The sequence below is a fragment of the Humulus lupulus genome, chromosome 1 (assembly GCF_963169125.1).
Source record: "Humulus lupulus chromosome 1, drHumLupu1.1, whole genome shotgun sequence".
Taxonomy (NCBI): Eukaryota; Viridiplantae; Streptophyta; class Magnoliopsida; order Rosales; family Cannabaceae; genus Humulus; species Humulus lupulus.
In genome coordinates this window covers 6,066,220-6,086,926 of record NC_084793.1, presented here as the reverse complement: position 1 = coordinate 6,086,926, position 20,707 = coordinate 6,066,220, and the positions used below count along the sequence as shown (strand labels likewise).

Below are 20,707 nucleotides of genomic sequence, written 5' to 3'. Positions count from 1 at the left end.
TATCCAAGAAAATGCATATTCTTGGATAATTTTGGATTTAAGTGTGTTCAAGAGTGTATGGTGTGCGTGGTTGGTGATAAACAAGCTTAGTGGACTCCAATAATCGGTTTTGATGTGAAGAAACGGGCTGAAATGGTCTAGAGCAAGAAAAACTAATTTTGAGCTCTATTTTTGGCGGTACACCAGACTTGGAGAAGAAGACTTCGGAACAAGGGGTTACGGACATCTTTTTGGGCTGGGGTCTATTGTTTTGAAGTTCTGGACATAAGGGGATCATTTTCCAAGCAAGAGAAGGGTTGGAAAGCAGCAAAACTCAACCATAGAGTCGCCGTCGCCGGAGAAGAAGACAAAGCCGGCGATATTTCCGGCGAACCCGATCTGGGTGTTTACTGAGGTGTTTTTTTTTGTTTTTCAATCTTAAAAATTAGTACATTAATTTTAGAGCATTTTCCAACTGGTTTCATTATTAACTAGTTTTTGTTTTGAATTTTGTAGTTATTTTAAACATTTATATTTACCAACATAATAACTTAATACTTAATAGTATCTAAATCACTGAATTGGATGTCTACCTGAATAAATTAGTAGGTGTGATGTCTACCTGAATAAATTAGTAGGTAAATGTTACTTTGGATACTTGTATTTATCAAAATAATAGCTAAATACTCAATAGTATATAAATCTACTACTGTTTTTAGATGCTTATTTGCATCAAATTATTATGTAAATGTTACATATATTTTTGTTTTTGAAAGACCCAGTTAGTCATAACCATAATTTGTTAAATATTTTCCTTTTTTTGGATACTTTTATATGTATAATGGTAACTAAATGTAACACGTTGCTCTTGAAAGTTCCCTGTATCAATACTTGGCAATTGTTACTTACGGGTAGTCAATTGATACTCTCATCTCATATGTCAATCCCAATTAATTGAAATCCATTCTATGTCAAATGTAATTATGGTATTTGTTGGATTACAACAACAAGATTCTACTGCAATCAAGTTAAATACAAACAAGAACAACAAAGAAAACACTAGCAACTTCAATCTAACAACAGTGATACTTATGGGTAGCTAAATGTATTTGTTTACTAATTTGAATACTTTTTCCAAACTTTATATATAAATACATACTTATGAGTATATTACATAAAAAAAAATATATCTATTGTTAACATACTTGCAAACATATATAGTATAAAAATGATTAATTTAACAAATAGAAAAATACTAATTCGTGTCCATCAATAATTTTTTTTTTATAAATACTTTTTTTCTTTTCTTATTTTTAATACCCTTTGGTATCCTACATACAATAAAAGCATAACCTTGATGATATAAATAATTAAAAAAACACTTTTTAATATCCAATGAAAATAACATTATCAACATCAAAATTTAAAAAAAAACTACCACTAAATTATTACGTTATACATAGAAAATCATCATTTATTTAATTATATACTGAATGGTACCTTTTTATATAATTATATACTTTTGGGTAATATTTAATAAAATAAAAGCTACATTTAGTTTTCTTACATATAAATTGAATATGTAAGCAATATAAAAATTAAGACCAAATAAATTGTATGTCATATCCTATAATAAATATGAATGTCCTAAAAGAAATTAGCCATAATAAACGTCAAAGTATGAAAGAGAACATCTATAAAATGAAAGTTTTATAGAATATATAAATAAAATAAAATTTTATAGATCATCTATAAAATAAAATATATAAATCACAAGTGTGCTATAATATTCATAAAATGAAAGTTTTTATTAATATCAGATGCATCCAATAATATAGAAGTTGGGTAAAAGTCTAAATTTTGTATTAGATTTGGATGAAAAATAAGAAGAAAAATAACATAAACAATAAATAACTACCAATCGGTACCCAAAATACTTGATTTTCTCAATAATCCATGCCACCTTAATGTTGGTATGATCTTCAAGTTGGTTGTAGCTTCACATTCATTGTTCAAATAATAATAACGATTTTTTAGTAGTCAAATCTTATATAAAATAAATTAGTAATAAATCAACAAATTGATTAATTAAGCTATTTTAGGAAAGTTGTTAAGTTTATGAGTAAATTAAAGAAGTGTAATATTTTATTAAATCAAATGAAATCAGTTATATACAACAATAATTAATATACTTTGGTTATATTATTTTATCTCTAACAAAATTGTTATTATTTATTCTTATAAGTATAAATGTGTAAGCTGCCCTTTTTTATTGTTGTTGTGTGAGTTTATTTTGGGTATGTGTTTAGTTATCTTTAAGTATATTTTAGTTTGATGTTTAGTTGATTTATAATTGAGTAAATTTTTATTTTTTCTTAACACCTTTTACAATGCAGTGATAAGTTTTTAATATTGTGTTTTTAGTTCATTTTGAGTTTATGTTCAATCGTTCTGATATATATTTTTAATTTATTTTTGACACATTTTATAATGTAATAATAAGTTTCTCAATGTTGTTTTTTAGTTTATTTTTTGTTGATTTACATGTGTTTTTTTCAATACTGTATTGTTGTGGGGTTAGAGTCTAGTTGATTTTAAGTTGTTTTTTAAACACAGTATTGCTGCAGGGTTGATGTCTAGTTGAAATTGTATTTTTGTAATTATGAAACTTTAAAATTGTATTTTTAAAAACTTAAATGAGTAAAATTGACAAAAAAAAAGTTTATATTTTTTTGGACCCTGTGTTTTTTCTCATTACCTGTTTGGACCCTGTATTTTGACAAATTACTTTTTGGACCCTATATTTTGTAAAATAGTTAAAATAGAACCCTAAACCCGATTTTGGTCAATGTTTTCTCAACTAAAATTACAAATACCAAACTAACAATTTAGAACAAAAATAAAATCATTCTGCTTAAAAACTGTGTTGTTATATTCAATTTTTTATTCATCAAAATTGAGTTTAGGATTGTATTTTAACCATTTTACAAAACATAGGGTCCAAAAAATAATTTATCAAAACACAAAGTCCAAACAGGTAATGAGACAAAAAACATGATCTAAAATGGTATTAAAAAAAAAACTTTAGGAATCGAAATGTAAAAATAAACATAAAAAAACCCCACAGAACTAAGCCCAATCCTCCTCGGTCTGAGACCATCATTCTCCTCGAAAAGCCTGGAAGAGAACCCTAGTGTTTAGGGCTGGCCCAATGGAAAGTCGAAAATTGCTAAGCCCAATTTACGTCGGCCCAATAAATAGTTGAAACAACCTAGCCCAATCCAAGTCGGGTTTCTTATCTGCTCCAACGAAAGTAATCGGAGCTCCGATCAGGGTTTTAGTGGTTTCCTTCTCTCGAGTCGTTCAACAGTAAGGGCTTAGGGCTTCGAGTATCAATAGCCAGACCAGAACACCATTTGGGTAACCCAACCGAATTTTCCAAGCCACCATGGGTAAGTGAGCAACAGCTTCTTGAAATTTAATGCTTTTGATGTAAGAAATTCAAATTCTCTGGAAAAGTAACTCGAGTATTTCTCGTCTCATTTCACTTTTGTTTTGGCGATTAGTCCATACATTAGATACCATTTTTTTATAACTATTTATTTCTGGGAGTTGAGGGATAGCGTTGTTTATGGTGATTTTAGGTTCGTACAAGTCTGCTATGGAGTTATGGAGAAAGAAGGAGACTGAAGTTTTGAGGGCCGTACTGAGACAGAAATGGCGGGAGTACCGTGCTTTTCACTCAACTGAGATCATACCAGATAAAGTATAATTTTTTTTGCTTCTTTTGTGCTCATCATTAATTAAAAGTTATATTTGCTTAATTTTATATGAAATCGTTGTATTCAAATGCAAATTTACTTTTTGATAATGCAGCTGATGGGAGTGATAAAATCAGGCTCACAAACACATTTTAATGTAAATAAGAATGATATCACAAAGGTGAGGTTTGTGGGTCTTGCTCCTTAATTTTTGTTCTATAGCTTACAATCAAACTGATTGTTTTTTGTTAACTTTATTATGCAGGTCCTACTTAGAAATAACGGTTAGTGATTACATTATGGTTGAATTCGACTTTACAACTTGTTTTTGTTGTGTTAGTTAATTACTATGAGTTGATTAGAACAATTGTATTATTGAGGAAGCTAAATGGTGGATGAGAATGAGTTCTTGGCAATTTCAGGCACTCAATTTTGTATTTCGGGTTATGCGCTTGTTGCCAGATCAATTCACTTACTAATACCAAAGATAGAGAGGGACAATGATTTTGTTTTTCTTGGCAACAATGTTTGGCAGAATTTACTCATCTTCATCAAAGGCAGTATACAAGAGAATGTATAGTTCGTCCATGGTCGCATTCACAACTCATGAAAAATTATTGGGGAAGCACTAGGACTCCCAGTTTAGCTAGATCCATATCATCACAGGCTCCAAAGGAACCAAGAAAAAATTCCAAAGAGGTTTGAGTCTGAATTGAAATCTTGTATTATATCTCCAATGTCAACATGCTATTTTTTTAAGAAAAAAATTTCCACTTCATATTGGCTTTAGTACCGAATAATCACTGAACGCAAGGACTATAGAAATCGTTTTTATTATAGTTGACAAGTTATAACTCTTTGTTTTCTTACAGTTCATAGAAATTATACATTCTAATTTAAGTTGTTTCATTTGAATCTTTTTTCTTCAACAAACTTTAAAATTTGATTTAGCTTTTTTAAACACTTGGAAGACCTCCTTATAATAGGTATAGGAATATTCATATTTCATTATCTATGATATCAGCATTTGATTTCCCATCTATTATCAGTTTTTATGGTTATTTGGTTGTTTAAACTTTAACGTATCTTGGCTTGTTCTATATGTCCCTTGACAGACTAAAAAAGACATATCTACCGTTGAGGATCCCTTTGATGCTCCAACATATAATATTCCAGAGAAGCCAGTATCATTTACAGAAGGGGCTTCCTACAGTCTTATCATTCTTGCGGGACTTGGTGTTGCTGCAGCTGCAGGATATGCTGTTTTCAAGGAGCTCATATTTGAACCCAAAGAGTAAGTGTCATAGTGGTTGCCTGTCTGTTGCTGTAGCAGTTTTGCATTTAGTCAAACGTTGATGTAAAAATATGTTCTTTTATAGGTATAAAATATTTGGCAAGGCTCTAAAGAGAGTTCAAGATGATGTTGAGGTCAGTAAATTGCTATGTTCTTTTCCACCCTCAGCGTAGAGCTTTATCTCTTTTAATATTTAAAACTGAAAAATCATTTTTCACATTAGAGGAAGCTTCTCCACTTCCCATGGAAATAAGAACAAAGAGAGTAGATAAAACTTACATCTTGGTACATGTTATATTATCTTCGTGTTCTTATGAATTTGTTAATATTTACCAGGTAAGGGTGAGAGTTGGTTACCCTATCACGGGATATGGTCAAGAAAGTAGAAATCGTGCTGCTCGCCAACGCATTCCCAACAGGGCATGGACTGATGAAGAGGGCGTGGAACATGTAGAGGTAATGCAAATACATACATATTAGATAGAAGCGACGTTTTATTCTGTGGGAAATTTACTTGTGCCTTTGCTGATCACATTAGTATATAGGTGAACTTTTATATTCGTGGACCTAATGGAGCTGGGAAAGTCTTTGCCGAGATGTACAAAGACCAAGCAGACAAACAATGGAAATTTACTTACTTGATTGTTGATATCAAATCACCTTCCCCTAAACAGTTGATTTTAGAGTCATACTTACCAGCTTATGCTCCAGCTTAAGATTCAGTCACTCTTCCCAGCGAAGAATAAGAAAGGTCCCATAACAATGTTTCCATCTGTGCCAAATTAATATGGCATAGAAGCATAGTTATGTTAATAACTGTTTTCTTTTTCATCCCAATTTTTTCTCGAAAGGGTTGAGTTGAGGTATAAATTGTTTATTTTTCTTCTCTAAGTTTTTGAGGCCCAAATTTACAATGTTTTGATCTGTTGAAACAATAATTATAGTGGCATTGACCATCGAGAATTTTTTGTATCTTATTTTTGATTTCGAGATGTTGAGAACTATGGTACCCGTTTGGTTTGCTTTGATGATCGAGTATACAATTATTGTTACCTAATTTGCATAAACAATCTAAAATACCAATGCTCTAATTTAATGTGTTTTTTCATGCAAATTTCTATAGCAAATGTTCTGATCTGCTCAGCCTCAGAGTCAGATGTTTTTGTTTCAATACAAAGGGCATGTCACAAAATTTTCAACTGGGGCAATGCAATACAAATAAAAAAGTTTGATTGTAGTGGTGTTTAATTTAGTATGTATTAGTTTTAAAAAATTCTCATCAATTATAGTGCTTATATTGTACTTAAAAGGGTAGTTTAAATATGTGATTTGGGGTTTGTTTCCATTATGTTAAGGTTCTCTTTAAAAATGATATAGCAAGGGATATTATATTGACATTGTAATATATGTAATATTATTATAAAGGCATTCTATAAAATAATTTAAATGGAACATAAGACTTCTTGAAATTTATACCGAACTTTTTATTTATTTCTAGTTTTTAAAAATACGCACAAGCAATTTATATAATTTAAATTTTTATTACGATCATTAATCTAAAAAAAGAATAAGAAATATATAAAATTGTATACGCATAAATATGTATTTTTTTAAGAAGAAAAAAATGAAAAGAAATTAACATAATAGATTTTAAGAAAGTGAAGAATATGTCGTTTAATATGCGTTCTTCTCATTTTAAGTTTTTCTTAATAAACAAGATACTTAAATTTAATTTAAAGGTACAAATAACGTGTTATAATTGTTCGTTTCTTAAATAAATACTGTATTATAATTTATAATATGAAATCCCCTGAAAAAAAGCTATATATTTTGAAAGCTTTGGTGTGAAGTAGTGGAAGAAAGTCCCACATCGGAAAGATACAAAAATGGGGAAGAGAGTGAGGCTATAAAGTTGAAGGAAAGATTGCGGTACAACATACTTACCTGGACGGGGTCAACGGGCGATCAAGTAGGCTCGTGGCCTAGGCCAGTGACCTCCATTGCACTTAGGAGGGGTGCTGGCTTATGGTCTCCCCAAGTTGGGAGAGCCAACGTCATAATTTGTGGTAGTGGGGGCCTGCGTTCGCGCGGCCCCTCTCTAATTCAGTTCTAATCTTACAGCTAATTTTAGTTGTTATCATAATTTATATCATTTTAATTATATGGTTGATTTTGTTAAGTTACTAGTTATAAAATTTTAATTGACTAATTATTATTCATAAAATAACCGGACAATTCTAATTAGATTTGGTACCCATTTTAATATGGGAAATTTCACTTTTTATCTCTAATAATACCTAATATTACCAAAAAATCCCAACATTAATAATATTTTCAAATTAATGCTAAGCTTTTCCCTCCTACCGAAAATACCCTTCCCATTCAATCTCAGCCTTCTCTCTCTCAGTCTCGGTTTCTCTCTCTTTCAGTCTCACAAAAATCCCCCAAAAACCATCGAACCCCCACCTCCGTCGAGCCGTCGAGCCGCCATCTCCGTCGAGCCGTCGAGCCCGCATCTCCGTCGAGCTCCCACCTTCTCCGTCGAGCCCCCACCTTCTCCCATTTCTCCGGCGATCTCGAGCCCACTGCAAACTCCCATTTTTCTGTCAAACCCGAGACCCACGGAGCATATTTCCTTCAAAGTTTAAAAAACTAAGGTAAAATCTTGAACCCAAGTCCATATTTGCTTTATATCGTTGTTGAATCTGTGATTTGTGGAATGGGTTGTCCGATTTTGTGGGAAATTTTTCTGGGTTTGAACCAGTGGCTCGATAGGTTCGATTATGGTTCGATAGTAGGCTCGATAAGGTAGTTTGAACAGTTCGATGATGGATCGATTATGGCTCGATATGAGCTCGACATGAGCTCGATAAGAGCTCGGTAGGATATGTTGTATTATATTACAAGGGCTCGATAGGTTCGATAATGGTTCGATATGAGACTAGACTGTAGCTCGATGGTTATTTATCTAGACAGACAGATTTTTCATAGCTCGATAGGTTCGATAATGGTTCGATATGAGACTAGACTGTAGCTCGATGGTTATTTATCTAGACAGACAGATTTTTCTTAGCTCGATAGGCTCGATGCTGGCTCGATAGGCTCGATAAATTTAGGTTGTTGATATTTCTCGATGGAACTCGATAGTTTTTCGATAGTGCTCGATAGGGTATGTTTCAGCTCGATGATAGCTCGATAGAGATCGATAGAGCTCGATGACAACTTATTTCAGTGTTTTTTTGAAATTTTTTTTATTCTGTTTTCTTACAAAAAAAATTTCATGTGTTGTTACAGATGCCTAAGTTGCTTGTTCCGTTCAGTGATCACTTTCCTGGTCGAGTGACATATCGGGGTAGTAGTACTTTAAATCACATCAAGACCAGGTTTTTGGAGCTCGGGCTGCTTGAAAGGGCTAAGGAATCCCCTTTTAAGCAATTCTTTTTGGCTTCGGAGTTTAATTTCTCCGGAGTCTTGGTGCATCAACTGTTGCTGAGGAAAATCGCCAGCAACAACGAAGATGAGGTGCATTTTTTCTTGGGGTCGAAGTCTTGTAGATTCGGCATGGGAGAGTTTGCCCTGGTGACGGGGTTGGATTTCAGTGCCTTCCCGTCACCAGAAGAGTTGGAAGGGCGTAATCTCAGCGATCGGTTGATAAAGGAGTATTTCAACGATGCTGAGAAAGTAAAGCTGTCACAGGTGGACCATGCTTTCAAGACTTGTACGGTTGTGGAAGATGTGTACAAGCTTGGTCTATGTCTGTTTGTTGAGGGGGTTCTGAATGCCATTGAGGGAAAACTGCACATTTGGCGAGATATTCTAAAAATTGTTGAGAATGTAGAGTACTTCTTCAGCTATCCATGGGGGAAGTACTCTTATAGGAGGCTATTGCATTCTTGTAAGAAGGACATGGTGAAGCAAAAGGCCAACTATGATGCCAAGAAGGATGCCAAGGTGCAGCAAGAGTCCAAATACAGTATGTATGGTTATGCCCCCGCCTTACAGTACTGGGCATATGAGGCTATCCAACAGCTTGCGGTGGAGCTTGTTGTGAGCTCGGGAAACATGTTCCCGAGGATGCTTAGCTGGTCGCATCGGAAGAACAAGGATTTCACCAAGTCCGTCATCGCACCGATATTATTGAAGAAGAATGTAAGTTATGTTGTTTTTTTTTATCTATATGCTTATATTTTATCATTATTTGAGTTAACCAAATGTTTTATGTTGTTTGCAGTTAATTGTTCTTCCGATGTTGAAGCCTCGGCCAGCAGAAAAAGACTATTACTTGTCTTTGACTGAGGGAGATCTTCCCCTTTATCCTGGGCTTGGCCAGGATCCCTCGGAGACTGATGAGGAGGAGGATGCGACTTTTGAGAAAATGGCAGAGAAAGTTTCTCAGGCTGCCGAGGCAGCCAAGATATTTATTGATGCTGCCCCGGGGGAGGAGGTTGCAGGTCCCACCCCTCCTATTCCCCCAGCCTCAGCCTCAGCCCCAGCCTCAACCTGTGCCCCAACATCAGCCCCAGCCTCAGCCCCAGCATCAACCTGTGCCCCAACATCAGCCCCAGCCTCAGTGTCAGCCCCAACACCAACCCCACCACCAGCCTCAGCCTCAGCCCCTGAGCTGGCCGACTTGATTGAGCGGTTGGACAGAGTCGAGGGTCGACAGGAGACCCTCTTGAAGAACCAGTCAGTGATCTTGGACGTACTCAGTCAGATCCTGACATTTGTTAAGGAGAAACCGAGGGGGTCCAATGAAGATTCAGAGTCAGAGTCATTGGATCTTCCGCTAGACTATGTTGATGATCCAACGACGCCCCCTACCATCATTGTGACACCAGATGCTGAGACTCCGGGAGTCATTATTGTCAACCCTGAGGATGTTGCTGGGGTTCAGTTTCAGAGGGCTAGACGCCAAAGACGCAAGCCAGATTGGTTTGAGGACTATACGGATCCCACGAGGAAAAGACCTCGCACTGCTGCAGCTGCACCAGCAGACGAGGCTACACAAGAGGCTACACATGTGCTGGACCCTCTCAAGAAGCCAGATCCCAAACAGTATAGGACAATGTGCAAGTGGCTTCTTGGAGACATGCCCAACAAGACCCCGCGGGATGTAAAGACTGGGAGTCACGGTCCAGCATGGTTTCTGACGTTGAAGACACCCCAGTCGTGGCTCAATGATGGGGTAAGCAATTTATACCTAATTATGGACTATTTTCAATTTTACATGTTTTATTTTTACTAACTCGATGTGAGCTCGATAGGAGTTCGATAGTAGTTCGACATGGATGTTAAAATAGGGGTTGTTCTTTACTATTTCAGAGTGGCTCGATGTGAGCTCGATGGAGCTCGATAGGTAGTTCGATAGGGATGTTAAAATAGATTGTTTTTTTACTGTTTTAGAGTGGCTCGATGTGAGCTCGATATTAGTTCGATAGGGATGTTAAAAGCTCGATGTGAGTTCGATATGAGTTCGATAGTGAAAATTCCCTTAACAAAGTGGCTCGATGTGAGCTCGATGGAGCTCGATAGGGAGTTCGATAGGGATGTTAAAATAGGTTGTCTTTACTATTTCATGATGGCTCGATGTGCGCTCGATAGGTAGTTCGATAGGGATGTTAAAGTAGGTTATTTTTACTGTTTCATACTGGCTCGATGTGAGCTCGATAGGAGTTCGATAGTAGTTCGACATGGATGTTAAAATAGGGGTTGTTCTTTACTGTTTCAGAGTGGCTCGATGTGAGCTCGATGGAGCTCGATAGGTAGTTTGATAGGGATGTTAAAATAGATTGTTTTTTTTACTGTTTTAGAGTGGCTCGATGTGAGCTCGATATTAGTTCGATAGTAGTTCGATAGGGATGTTAAAAGCTCGATGTGAGTTCGATATGAGCTCGATTGAGCTCGATAGGGAGTTCGATAGGGATGTTAAAATAGGTTGTCTTTACTATTTCATGATGGCTCGATAGGTAGTTCGATAGGGATGTTAAAGTAGGTTATTTTTACTGTTTCAGACTGGCTCGATGTGAGCTCGATAGTAGTTCGATGGTAGCTCGATAGGGATGTTAAAGTAGTTTGTTTTTTTACTGTTTCATACTGGCTCGATATGAGCTCGATATGAGTTCGATGTGAGCTCGATGGAGCTCGACATCAGCATTTTATGATGGTTTTTGCTAATTTTTTTATCGTACTCTCTTTTGCAGCATATTGATGCGGCAGAACACATGCTTCGTATGCGTCGCAAGTATTTTCCCAATATATATCGACAGAATGCAGTTGTGATGAACAGTTATTTCTCACAAGTGATACCTGCCCGATATGATCAGTTCAAGAAAACAGCCGACAAAACAAAGTATTATTGGGATGCTGACATTATGTCCATGTTGACCGGCATCGAGCAGCAGTTTCTGGCATCTTGGGGAGGAGTTGAGGATGTATATTGGTGCCAGAACTATGGACAACAACATTGGTTTGCCATTGAGGCTTCCATTTCTAGTTGGACTCTGACTGTTTACGATTCAGACAACTCGGTGATTAGTGACGCAAAGCTTGAGGATATTATGAGTCCATGGTGCTTTATGCTACCTTCTCTGTTAATGCAGAGTAAACTGTTTACTGATAGCTTGATGTTGAAGATTCCATCAGCAGGAAATAGGCCGCATCAGTTCACATTGCGTCGCAAACAGAAACACGAGCTCCCTCAGTCAAAGAGAAGGTAACAAACATCATCTTCATACTAATTTTGTTTCTAACTAAATTTATAGTAATGTGCACTTAATATATTTTTTTTTTTTACAGTGGGGATTGTGGTGTGTATGCTATCAAGTATATTGAGCATCTAATGGTCGGTCTTCCATTGGAAGCTATCTGCGATGAAAATATGGAGGTGTTCAGGAACAAGTGGACCACAGACTTGTGGTATCAAAATTTGTTACCTTGATGATTGTATATATACAGGGTCTTTACATGTACAGTTTGTTGTTCACATTTTTTTATAATTTTCATGGGCTGTTATCGAGCTAATATCAAGCTATATCGAACTGTTATTGAATTATCAAAATTTGTTACCTTCATAAAAAGAGTTTATTAATACAACAAGTTCAAATGGGAAAAAAGAGTTTAAAGCCTAGCTTTGCCATAAACATAACTTTTCAGAAAAATCAAATAAAAAGAGTTTATTAATACAACAAGTTCAAATGGGAAAAAAAAGTTTAAAGCCTAGCTTTGCATGTAGCCCTGTTGTGGCCAAGACCACCACACATGCTACACTTGCGATGACTGGGAATGATTTCTCCATTCGATGGAGTGCGGTTTGTCTTCCTTCTTCCCACCTTATTCTTCTTCGGTCGACCAACTGGTTGTTTTTCAACGGGAACCCCAACTTGCATTTTCTCTATGTTCTCGGGAACTTCCCAATCATCCTCATTGCCAGTTGGGTAAATTGTTTCTTTGTAAGACTCCCTCCACATCTCAGTAGTGTAATATGGTGAACACAGTGAGTAAATGTTGACATTGCGCAACATGGCCGCAGCCACACCATGAACACAAGGGTAACCCATTATTTGAAACTGACCACAAGAGCATGATTTGGTCATCAAATTCACCTCACCATCACCTTCTGGGTCTACCACATGAAATTCAAACTGTCCAAGAGGATGGACTTTCAAGTACCTTGCATCATCCGCAATGCCTGAGACATCTTTCTCATATGTTGTTGCTAATTTCGATGTGCACTTCTCTACCTCCTCACGACGCGCGGCAAACCATGACTGAATTGTGAAACGAATGAATTCCACAAAAGTAGTGACTGGGAAGGTTCTTGCGTCTCTGGTTTTGTTGTTGAAACTTTCAGCGTAGTTGCTTGTCATTACATTGTATCGATTCCCAGGAAAGTATACACGAGTCCACTTATCGAAGCCAATACCCTCGAGATATTGAGCTATGGCAGGATCCATTTGCTTTATATTATTGAAGAACCTGTGAAATTTTGACTTCCGAAATGCATATGCCGCATTATACATCTCCTTGTGACAGTGATCGGTCTTGAACTTAGCGATTACATTCATACTTATGTGATGGTAGCATGCGCCGTGGTAGGCATCGGGGAAGACCAACTCAAGAGCATGAATAATGCTAGCATGCCTGTCTGAAACAAAAGACAGATTATCAACAACTCCAATGGCTTCCTTCAATTTCATCATGAAATACTTCCAAGAAGCATGATTCTCACTGTCAACAATCGCGAATGCAATTGGATAAATGTGGTTATTCGCATCCAATGCGACAGCACACAACATGTGGCCACCGTACCTTGACTTTAAGAAAGTGCCGTCCACACATATAACAGGACGACATGATGTAAATCCCCTTCTACAAACTCCGAGTGAGAAGAAACAGTAAAGAAAGCGACCGTCATCTGTGACAAAATCAGTAATTGTACCTGGATTCTTTTGCTGCAGCATGTACAGGTAAGAAGGTAACTTGGAGTACGATTCTTCAGGTGTCCCCCTAACATAACCGAGTGCCTTCTCTCTGCATCTCCAAGCCTTAATATAACTCATATCGATCCCAAAATTATTCTTCATATCCTCCTTTATGCTGTTTGGTGGATAGCTAGTGCCATCAGTAGCATATTTGTTCTTGATAAGGTGCCCAATGACAGAAGGTGCTGCTTGACGGTGGTCTTTTTGTCGCAATTCTAGTGAGCAAGTATGTACACTATTATAAACAGTGATCTCAAACATCTCTGATCGCGCTACTTTTTTCCCTCTTATTCTCCAACCACAATCAGGATCCTTGCAGGTGATATACAACACATCAGTACCAGACTTCTTAACCATAAACTCAAAATTATTCTTCATTGCAAAGAGAGCCGCTTTGGTTTTCAATTCCATCTTGTTCTCAAATGTCTTCCCAAGATGTAATTCCCCCAACGCTATACCGGATGAGGGTGATTCAGAACGACTACAAGCTATGATATCTTCTTTTGTAAACATGGGAGCACTCCATTTTCTGTGATCTTCTGTTGAACATATTGAAATGTTCCCTGTATAGTTATATTCTGTTCCACCATGACGACTAGAGCTGGTGCCAGGTGTTCGGCGTCCTTGACTTGGTGGGTTCGTCCGTGCAATATGACGTATTGGTTGTTCTTGTGCTTCTTCTACTTGCAAATGTTCAGCTAATAGATCATCATCCACCGAATTGTCTCCTAATTCCTCATTGTGTTCGGCTACCGGATCGTCATTCACATAGGGGTTGTACTCATACTGGTTGTCCCTCAGGTCACCAATAGGAAATCCTAAAGTACTGGCTGCTCCCTCAGGTCCGGGAGTGGAATATGGGTCTGCAATGACAATCTTTTTAACAGGAGTGACACACAAGGCCAACCTTTCTTTAGATGTTACTCCTATGAATGCACGGACACCAAGATCACTTTCAACATGAACGGGTGTAAACGGTTGGTCGCCACAAGTGTAAGGAACCTCCAATTTCAACTCATACATCTGTTTATCAACTTTAAGTTCCTTGTGCAATATGTCAAGAAGTTGCAAGTACGTTACAGTATCCTCCATCGGTATCACCGTGCATTGAGGGTCCTTGAAAATCCACTTATTCCCTTGTAATTCCCAAACACCATTGTAGGATACAAAAACGTAGACAATAGAGCCTGTGTTGGAAAAAAAAACATTAACATTGTCAGGAAAACTGTCATTTTTCCAGAAATGCAATAAAAAATAACATTATCGAGCTTTATCGAGCTATTATCGAGTTGGAATCGAGCTACCATTTCTCAAAACAGAACACAAACCTAACCAAACCCTCCATCGAACCCCTATCGAGCTATTATCGAGTTATCATCGAGCTACCATTTTTCAAAACAGAACATATACCTAACCAACCCTCCATCGAACCCATATCGAGCTATTATCGAGTTAGCATCGAGCTATCATTTCTCAAAACCGACCATAAAACACAACCAAACCCTCAATCGAACCCTATCGAGCTCATATCGAGCTACTATCGAGCTCACATATTATAGATCCATTCGACCCCTTATCGAACCCTTATCGAGTTTCCATCGAGCACTAAACCGAACCTATCGAGCTATTATCGAGCTATTATCGAGCTAACATCGAGCTCTTACAAAGACCTTCTTCTACATACCATCGAACCGTTATCGAACCGTTATCGAGCTTCTATCGAGCAAAAAAATTGCAGAAAACCCAGAAAAACACAGATCGCGGAATCTCTAAAAAAATCCCGAAAAATACACCAATATAGGCTCAGATCTGTTCAAAATAGCCAAAAAAAATGTAAACAAATAATACCCAACACAAAATGTAAAATCTCATTACCCATGGTTTTTCTCCTCCAAAAACTCTCAAAATAGATGTTGCCTTTGATATTAACGAATTCACAGAAACAATGGAGATAACTAACAATGATTTTGACAAGAAAATTATACAAAATTGTAGGTTTTATGGAGATTTCGTGAGAATTAGAGAGAGAGAGGGAGGAGAGTGGAAGAGAAGGTTTTGTGAATTTTTGATATAATGGGAGGGGTATTTTGGGTATGGGAGGAAAGTTTAGCATTAATTTGAAAATATTATTAATGTTGGGATTTTTTGGTAATATTAGGTATTATTAGAGATAAAAAGTGAAATTTCCCTTTAATATTTATTCACTATTTTTAACTCTTATTTTAGTACCCATTATACCCCTTTATGTTTTTTTTCGCTACAATTAAAATACATTTCCAATTTAACTATAATATATTTAGTGTCTAATTTTAGTTAACTATTCTTAAAAGTGAGTAGTTCTCAACTTTTCCCTTCCAATACGATTGGAACCAAGCCCAATTTATCACAACTCGTACTCTAAAACTTATTGAATACTTAAACCAAATTAATATATTTACTCTTCTTAGAAAAAAGAAAGAATGGGAAATTGCTAACTGAGGGAAACTTGATTAATAAGAGTAAAACTATGGCCTAAAACAACTTTTTTTTTAAAAAAAAATTCATATTTTTGCAAACTTTATTAAAAAAATTCATATAAAATGGAATTTCCCCTTATATTTATCCAATTTTGATATGGTTGTACATTGATTAACTTTGGGGAAGAAGAACACAGAGAACTGATTCACAAAATAAGAAAGAAAACACGTAAGAGTTAGTGAAGACAAAGTGGTGATGGAATCTCTTATTCGTGTCAAAATGAGGAGACATAGTAATCCAAACCATGTTGAGGTTGCAGCATAACAATGGATGTTCACTTGTGGTCAAAACTACTATGCCCCTATATATGTGATAAACAACTTTGCGATGATTGTGGATATTTGGATCATGGTGAAACGGTTTACAAACATGTAAACTCATTGTTGGAGAATATACAACATTATGTCATATTTGGATATGATCGAAATACAATATTTAGTGTAGTATTGTTGTGAGGTGAGAGAGAGTAAAATAAAAGAGAGAGAAGAGATAAATGAGGGAATAAATAGTAAAAGATATTTTGGATAAAGTACCAAAATATAATATTATTTTGAAATCTTTAATATTAATATGCCTAGCATTTTTCTTAAATTATAGCCTTTATCAAGCGTACAACCTGAAATTTTCTGTGGAGTGAACGCATGAATTAGTGAATTTATTTGTTGCGGCCACCTTCTCTTTCTATACATTTTGCAACAACAAGCTTTACCAAAGGGAGAGAATTTTCTGTTTGGAAGAACCACTTTATCTATTGCTAAAATTTAGTATTATTAATTTTACAAAAATACATCACCCATAACATATACATTAATAAACATGTTATTTTTAATATTATGTCTATCAATTTATTTGATAAAATAATTTTGATTCCCAGCTTTCTAAGCAAACAGCTTAATACAAATAATAATTTTCTTACTTGATTCTCATCTATTTCTTCAATGCCAAATCCATGCCATCAGAATGCATCAATAGCCAAACACCTTTTTACAAGTCATACACCAAATCCAAAAGGAAACAGGAAATAAAAACCCCTCAATAAAGAAAAGACATCTTCCAATTCTCATCCTTACATATTTCATTCTGGGTATTTGCATTGGCTAAAGAACCAGATCCTGCTGGCCTGCAACATATCCTTCCCAAATGTACATTTTCCTGGTATTGCAACAATTCATGACCAGGCAACATCTTTAGTTATAAACAGAAATAAGAGAGAGAGAGAGAGAGAGAGAGAGAAACTTCTCTTTAAGTGGGGTGGGGCGATTTACTCACCTGAGTGTTATCGTCATCATATCGAACCACAAAACTGCACTGGCAGCTATTCAGATCATGTTGTTTTCTATGGATCGCCACAACATAGGCATCATGGTAGACTGCATGATCGTCTCTTTCCTGCAATAAGCCATTATTTAGAATTTGAATTGTCAAATTGTCATGCATCATTGGTCACATCCCAAGGGGAAAAATCTGAAAGCAAAAAATATATTACCTGGAAGCAGAGGACAAGATCCCCGACCTTAACCTTGTGACACTCGGAAGGTTCCAATGGAATAGATCGCTCTCGCACTCTTGTTCTCACGTTCACCCACTCATCGTCTTCCTTATGATAACCAGAAAACCTCACTCGAACTTCCTGTGAGAGATGATGACACAAAACCCTTCTGTCAAGGCTAATAAGTATCCTTTGGTAAATCTTTTTCCACGATATTGCACATTCCAAAATGTTATAACATTGTAGACATGAAGTTCATTAGGGGCACCCTCTTGCAATAAAACTAGTACTTCCTAATAAGCACAGAAATGAAGGCTCTATGCAATCAGTTTTATACTGGCAATGAAAATAAACACACATACAATTCTATAAATCAAAGCAATGTCTTTTTTTCCTCATTTCTTTTTTCTTAATTAGTAAGAAAAACAGTCAAATCTGCGAATTTGTCTTGGGTTACAAAATTAGAAGGAAAATTTGGTAATGGCCATCATGCATTGTCAATCCTACCAAATCTAAATGTGGGTTTTGGATGATGAGATTTGAGCTCAACGCTACTTCTTAAATTGAACAAGTAATAAAAACCAATACCTGTTTGAGAAAAGGGAAACGAGCAACATGTCGAATGCACATAAAACAAAGAATGCAAGAAAGGCAGGTATAAACAAAAGGGAGTTAAGCTAAGATTTTTGCTAAGATACAGTATAAAATGATAACACGGATGTATCTTACAAGTTCACCAGTGATAACAACTCTGTAGGTGAGAAATGAAGCAACATCGTACCTGAAAAAACAAAGGCTATATAATTGCATGTTCAACTCCAAGATATACAATTTCATAAATCTTGCTTATAGTAAACAATAAAGTATGTCCAAAGGTGGCATTTCAAATAAATGAACCTCTATAATACTTGATCAAAGGGATTCTTACCATGCATTATCTTTTGCTGATCTAGCTTCAAATGCCAACTCGTGAAAACTCATGATGTTGTCACCTTTTGCTGATCTAGCTTCAAATGCCAACTCGTGAAAACTCGTGGTGTTGTCATCTTTTGCTGGTCTAGCTTCACATGCCAATTCGTGAAAACTCGTGACACTGTCACCTATTTTTAAAACCATGTTTTCCCCTTGTTTTAGCAAAATCATTGAATGAGAACTGAACCAATTCAACAATGGTTTGAAAAATGAAGACCTTGAATAGTTTTTTTAGGGCTTTCAGGCGGATTGTTTGGAGTAGATGGATTAAGATCAACAACTAAATCGAGGGCAGCAGGTGAGGAACTTTCTGGGTGCAGTGTTTTATGCTTATCCCAAAACCATTTTTGTACCTAGAATACAGAAATTAACATAATAACACAGAAAGTTCAATTAAATCCAAAACAATGAAATTTTGATTAGGAGAAAGAATATTGAAATAATTATCAAAGAATATTGAAATAATTATCACTATGAAACATAAACCTGTTCCCATGTTACTGTAGATTTTCCAGAACGACTAGCTGCACCACTGAAAAACTAAGAATTTTATGGTAAGAAAAGAGACTATTTTGTTGTAGAAACCGTATTAATGAAATCAGACATTGCATGATGCATATATACAACTCTTACAAAATGGCTATATTCAATTATAGACATACAATATTATTGAAACGGTAATTCACCTAAAACTCATTGCAAGGTCTTGGCAAAATTGCTGACCAAGTGATTGCTCTTCTATCTCTGTGTATAGAGTGTCCATTTCAAGAATCTGCACCAAAATGACTCAAAATAAATACCAATTAAGACATTTTTTTTTATATAAAATACATCTATAGACTTAAAAGCTGCATCTCTCACATACTCATCCAATCAATAATTGAGCTAGCCTCAAAGTCCACATTAAGATATTACTAAGCAAAATTATTGGCCAAAAAAAAAAACAGTTCCATTTGCTATAAAATAATCATTCAAAATCTTTAATCCCAATCCCAATAATTGGCAAGCATAAGTTTCAGTCAAAAACCTTCACGAAGAAAACTGTCAAAATAACAAAACCCAAAGTAAGAGATTTATGTAACACCATTACTGATATGAGAAAGCACTACACAACCCAAATAGAAAACCCCTAAAGTAGTTATGGAAAAAAGAAAATGTGGTCATTACAGACAGAAGTACCAATTGAAGAAAAATAAGATGAAACAAACGAAGTTACCTCAGCTAGAGTGAACACGGAGCTAAATTTCTCAGCATTTCTTGACCCACGCTTATCAAATTTTGCCATAGCCATGGTGATGGAAACGGAGTCTATAGAGTGAGCTCTCTCAGTACTGGATTTTACTTCTTCAGGAACGAGGAGCTAACGACAAGAAAAAAACACATAAACAGAGAGATTTCTAGTCAATTTATGTCGTTTTTCTTGTGTATAAAATAAATAGCATAAATTAAAAAACACATGATCAGCAAACTAAGATTAAACTCAATGTTCGTACCAAGTGTCTACTAGGGAAGGAGATGGAGTGGTCAACTTCCGTGCCAGCGTATTTCCCGGCGATGAGTGTGACGATAGTGGTCGCTTCCTTCACCGGCGAGGACAGTGACGGTGAGGTTGTGAAGAGGCTGACGCGACTGAACTATCTCTGAGGAATTGGGTATTTATGTTTGGGCTCAATGGGCCGGGTTGACTCGACAAATTTTTGGGCTCAATGGGCCGGGTTGGCTCGACCCTTGTTAGATGTCTTAATTTCTTGTAGACTTTTTAATATAGTAAGGGTTTATACATGTAACTCTCTTTTCCATTACTTGTTTAGACCTGTATTTTGACAAATTATTTTTTAGACTTTATGTTTTATAAAATTGTTAAAATAGAACTCTAAACTCGATTTTGGTCAATGTTTTCTCAACTAAAATCACAAATAATTTACCAAATTAACAATTCAGAACAAAAATAAAATCATTCTGCTTAAAAATTGTATTGTTATATTCAATTTTTTTTCATCAAAATTGATTTTAGGGTTCTATTTTAACTATTTTACAAATTATAGGGTCCAAAAAGTAATTTGTCAAAATACATGGTTCAATTAAGTAATGAGAAAAAACATAGAATCCAAAAAAATATAAACTCATATAGTAATTATACATCTGTACATATTTTTAAGTTTAGTGTACTTCTAGGTGCACCCTTAAAAATGGGCACTTCCTCTTATTTTTTGAT

The 20,707-nt window shown here is 35.7% G+C and overlaps 2 protein-coding genes and 1 non-coding gene across 4 annotated transcripts; 2 read left to right on the top strand and 1 right to left on the bottom strand.

Moving 5' to 3' along the window:
• The first annotated feature begins 3,295 nt into the window (after window positions 1–3,295).
• On the top strand, window positions 3,296–6,062 carry LOC133783818 (probable mitochondrial import inner membrane translocase subunit TIM21). Of its 2 annotated transcripts, none has more exons than XM_062223440.1 (9): window positions 3,296–3,431; window positions 3,624–3,745; window positions 3,856–3,921; window positions 4,006–4,024; window positions 4,276–4,439; window positions 4,856–5,034; window positions 5,120–5,168; window positions 5,371–5,490; window positions 5,580–6,062. In XM_062223440.1, exons 1-9 carry the CDS (start codon window positions 3,428–3,430, stop codon window positions 5,748–5,750), a joined length of 894 nt encoding a protein of 297 aa, XP_062079424.1. In that variant the 5' UTR covers window positions 3,296–3,427; the 3' UTR covers window positions 5,751–6,062. The 2 variants fall into 2 exon arrangements, with proteins under 2 accessions (XP_062079424.1, XP_062079430.1); XM_062223446.1 differs by having other exon boundaries at window positions 5,573–6,062.
• Window positions 6,063–6,970: 908 nt separating this feature from the next.
• LOC133813368 (U1 spliceosomal RNA) lies at window positions 6,971–7,132 on the top strand. Its single transcript, XR_009884384.1, has one exon. It is a non-coding gene; the product is annotated as a U1 spliceosomal RNA (small nuclear RNA).
• Window positions 7,133–16,922: 9,790 nt separating this feature from the next.
• Window positions 16,923–20,141, bottom strand: LOC133783808 (protein SAWADEE HOMEODOMAIN HOMOLOG 1). Its single transcript, XM_062223429.1, has 10 exons — window positions 19,986–20,141; window positions 19,709–19,852; window positions 19,179–19,264; window positions 18,979–19,024; window positions 18,710–18,845; window positions 18,449–18,620; window positions 18,250–18,301; window positions 17,518–17,661; window positions 17,301–17,420; window positions 16,923–17,183 (listed from the first exon to the last, which is right to left on the bottom strand). Exons 2-10 carry the CDS (start codon window positions 19,781–19,783, stop codon window positions 17,064–17,066), a joined length of 951 nt encoding a protein of 316 aa, XP_062079413.1. The 5' UTR covers window positions 19,784–19,852; window positions 19,986–20,141; the 3' UTR covers window positions 16,923–17,063.
• Window positions 20,142–20,707: the final 566 nt, after the last annotated feature.

Excerpts from the sequence above, each read along its gene's own strand:
- LOC133783818 (XM_062223440.1), top strand. Across the intron at positions 5,035-5,119 it reads CTCATATTTGAACCCAAAGA|GTATAAAATATTTGGCAAGG; the intron begins GTAAGTGTCATA and ends GTTCTTTTATAG. Across the intron at positions 5,169-5,370 it reads GAGTTCAAGATGATGTTGAG|GTAAGGGTGAGAGTTGGTTA; the intron begins GTCAGTAAATTG and ends AATATTTACCAG.
- LOC133783808 (XM_062223429.1), bottom strand. The coding sequence starts at position 19,783 with ATGGCTATGGCAAAATTTGATAAGCGTGGGTCAAGAAATGCTGAGAAA. Across the intron at positions 18,846-18,978 it reads CTACAGTAACATGGGAACAG|GTACAAAAATGGTTTTGGGA; the intron begins GTTTATGTTTCA and ends TCTGTATTCTAG. Across the intron at positions 17,184-17,300 it reads ATGATGACGATAACACTCAG|GAAAATGTACATTTGGGAAG; the intron begins GTGAGTAAATCG and ends TTGCAATACCAG.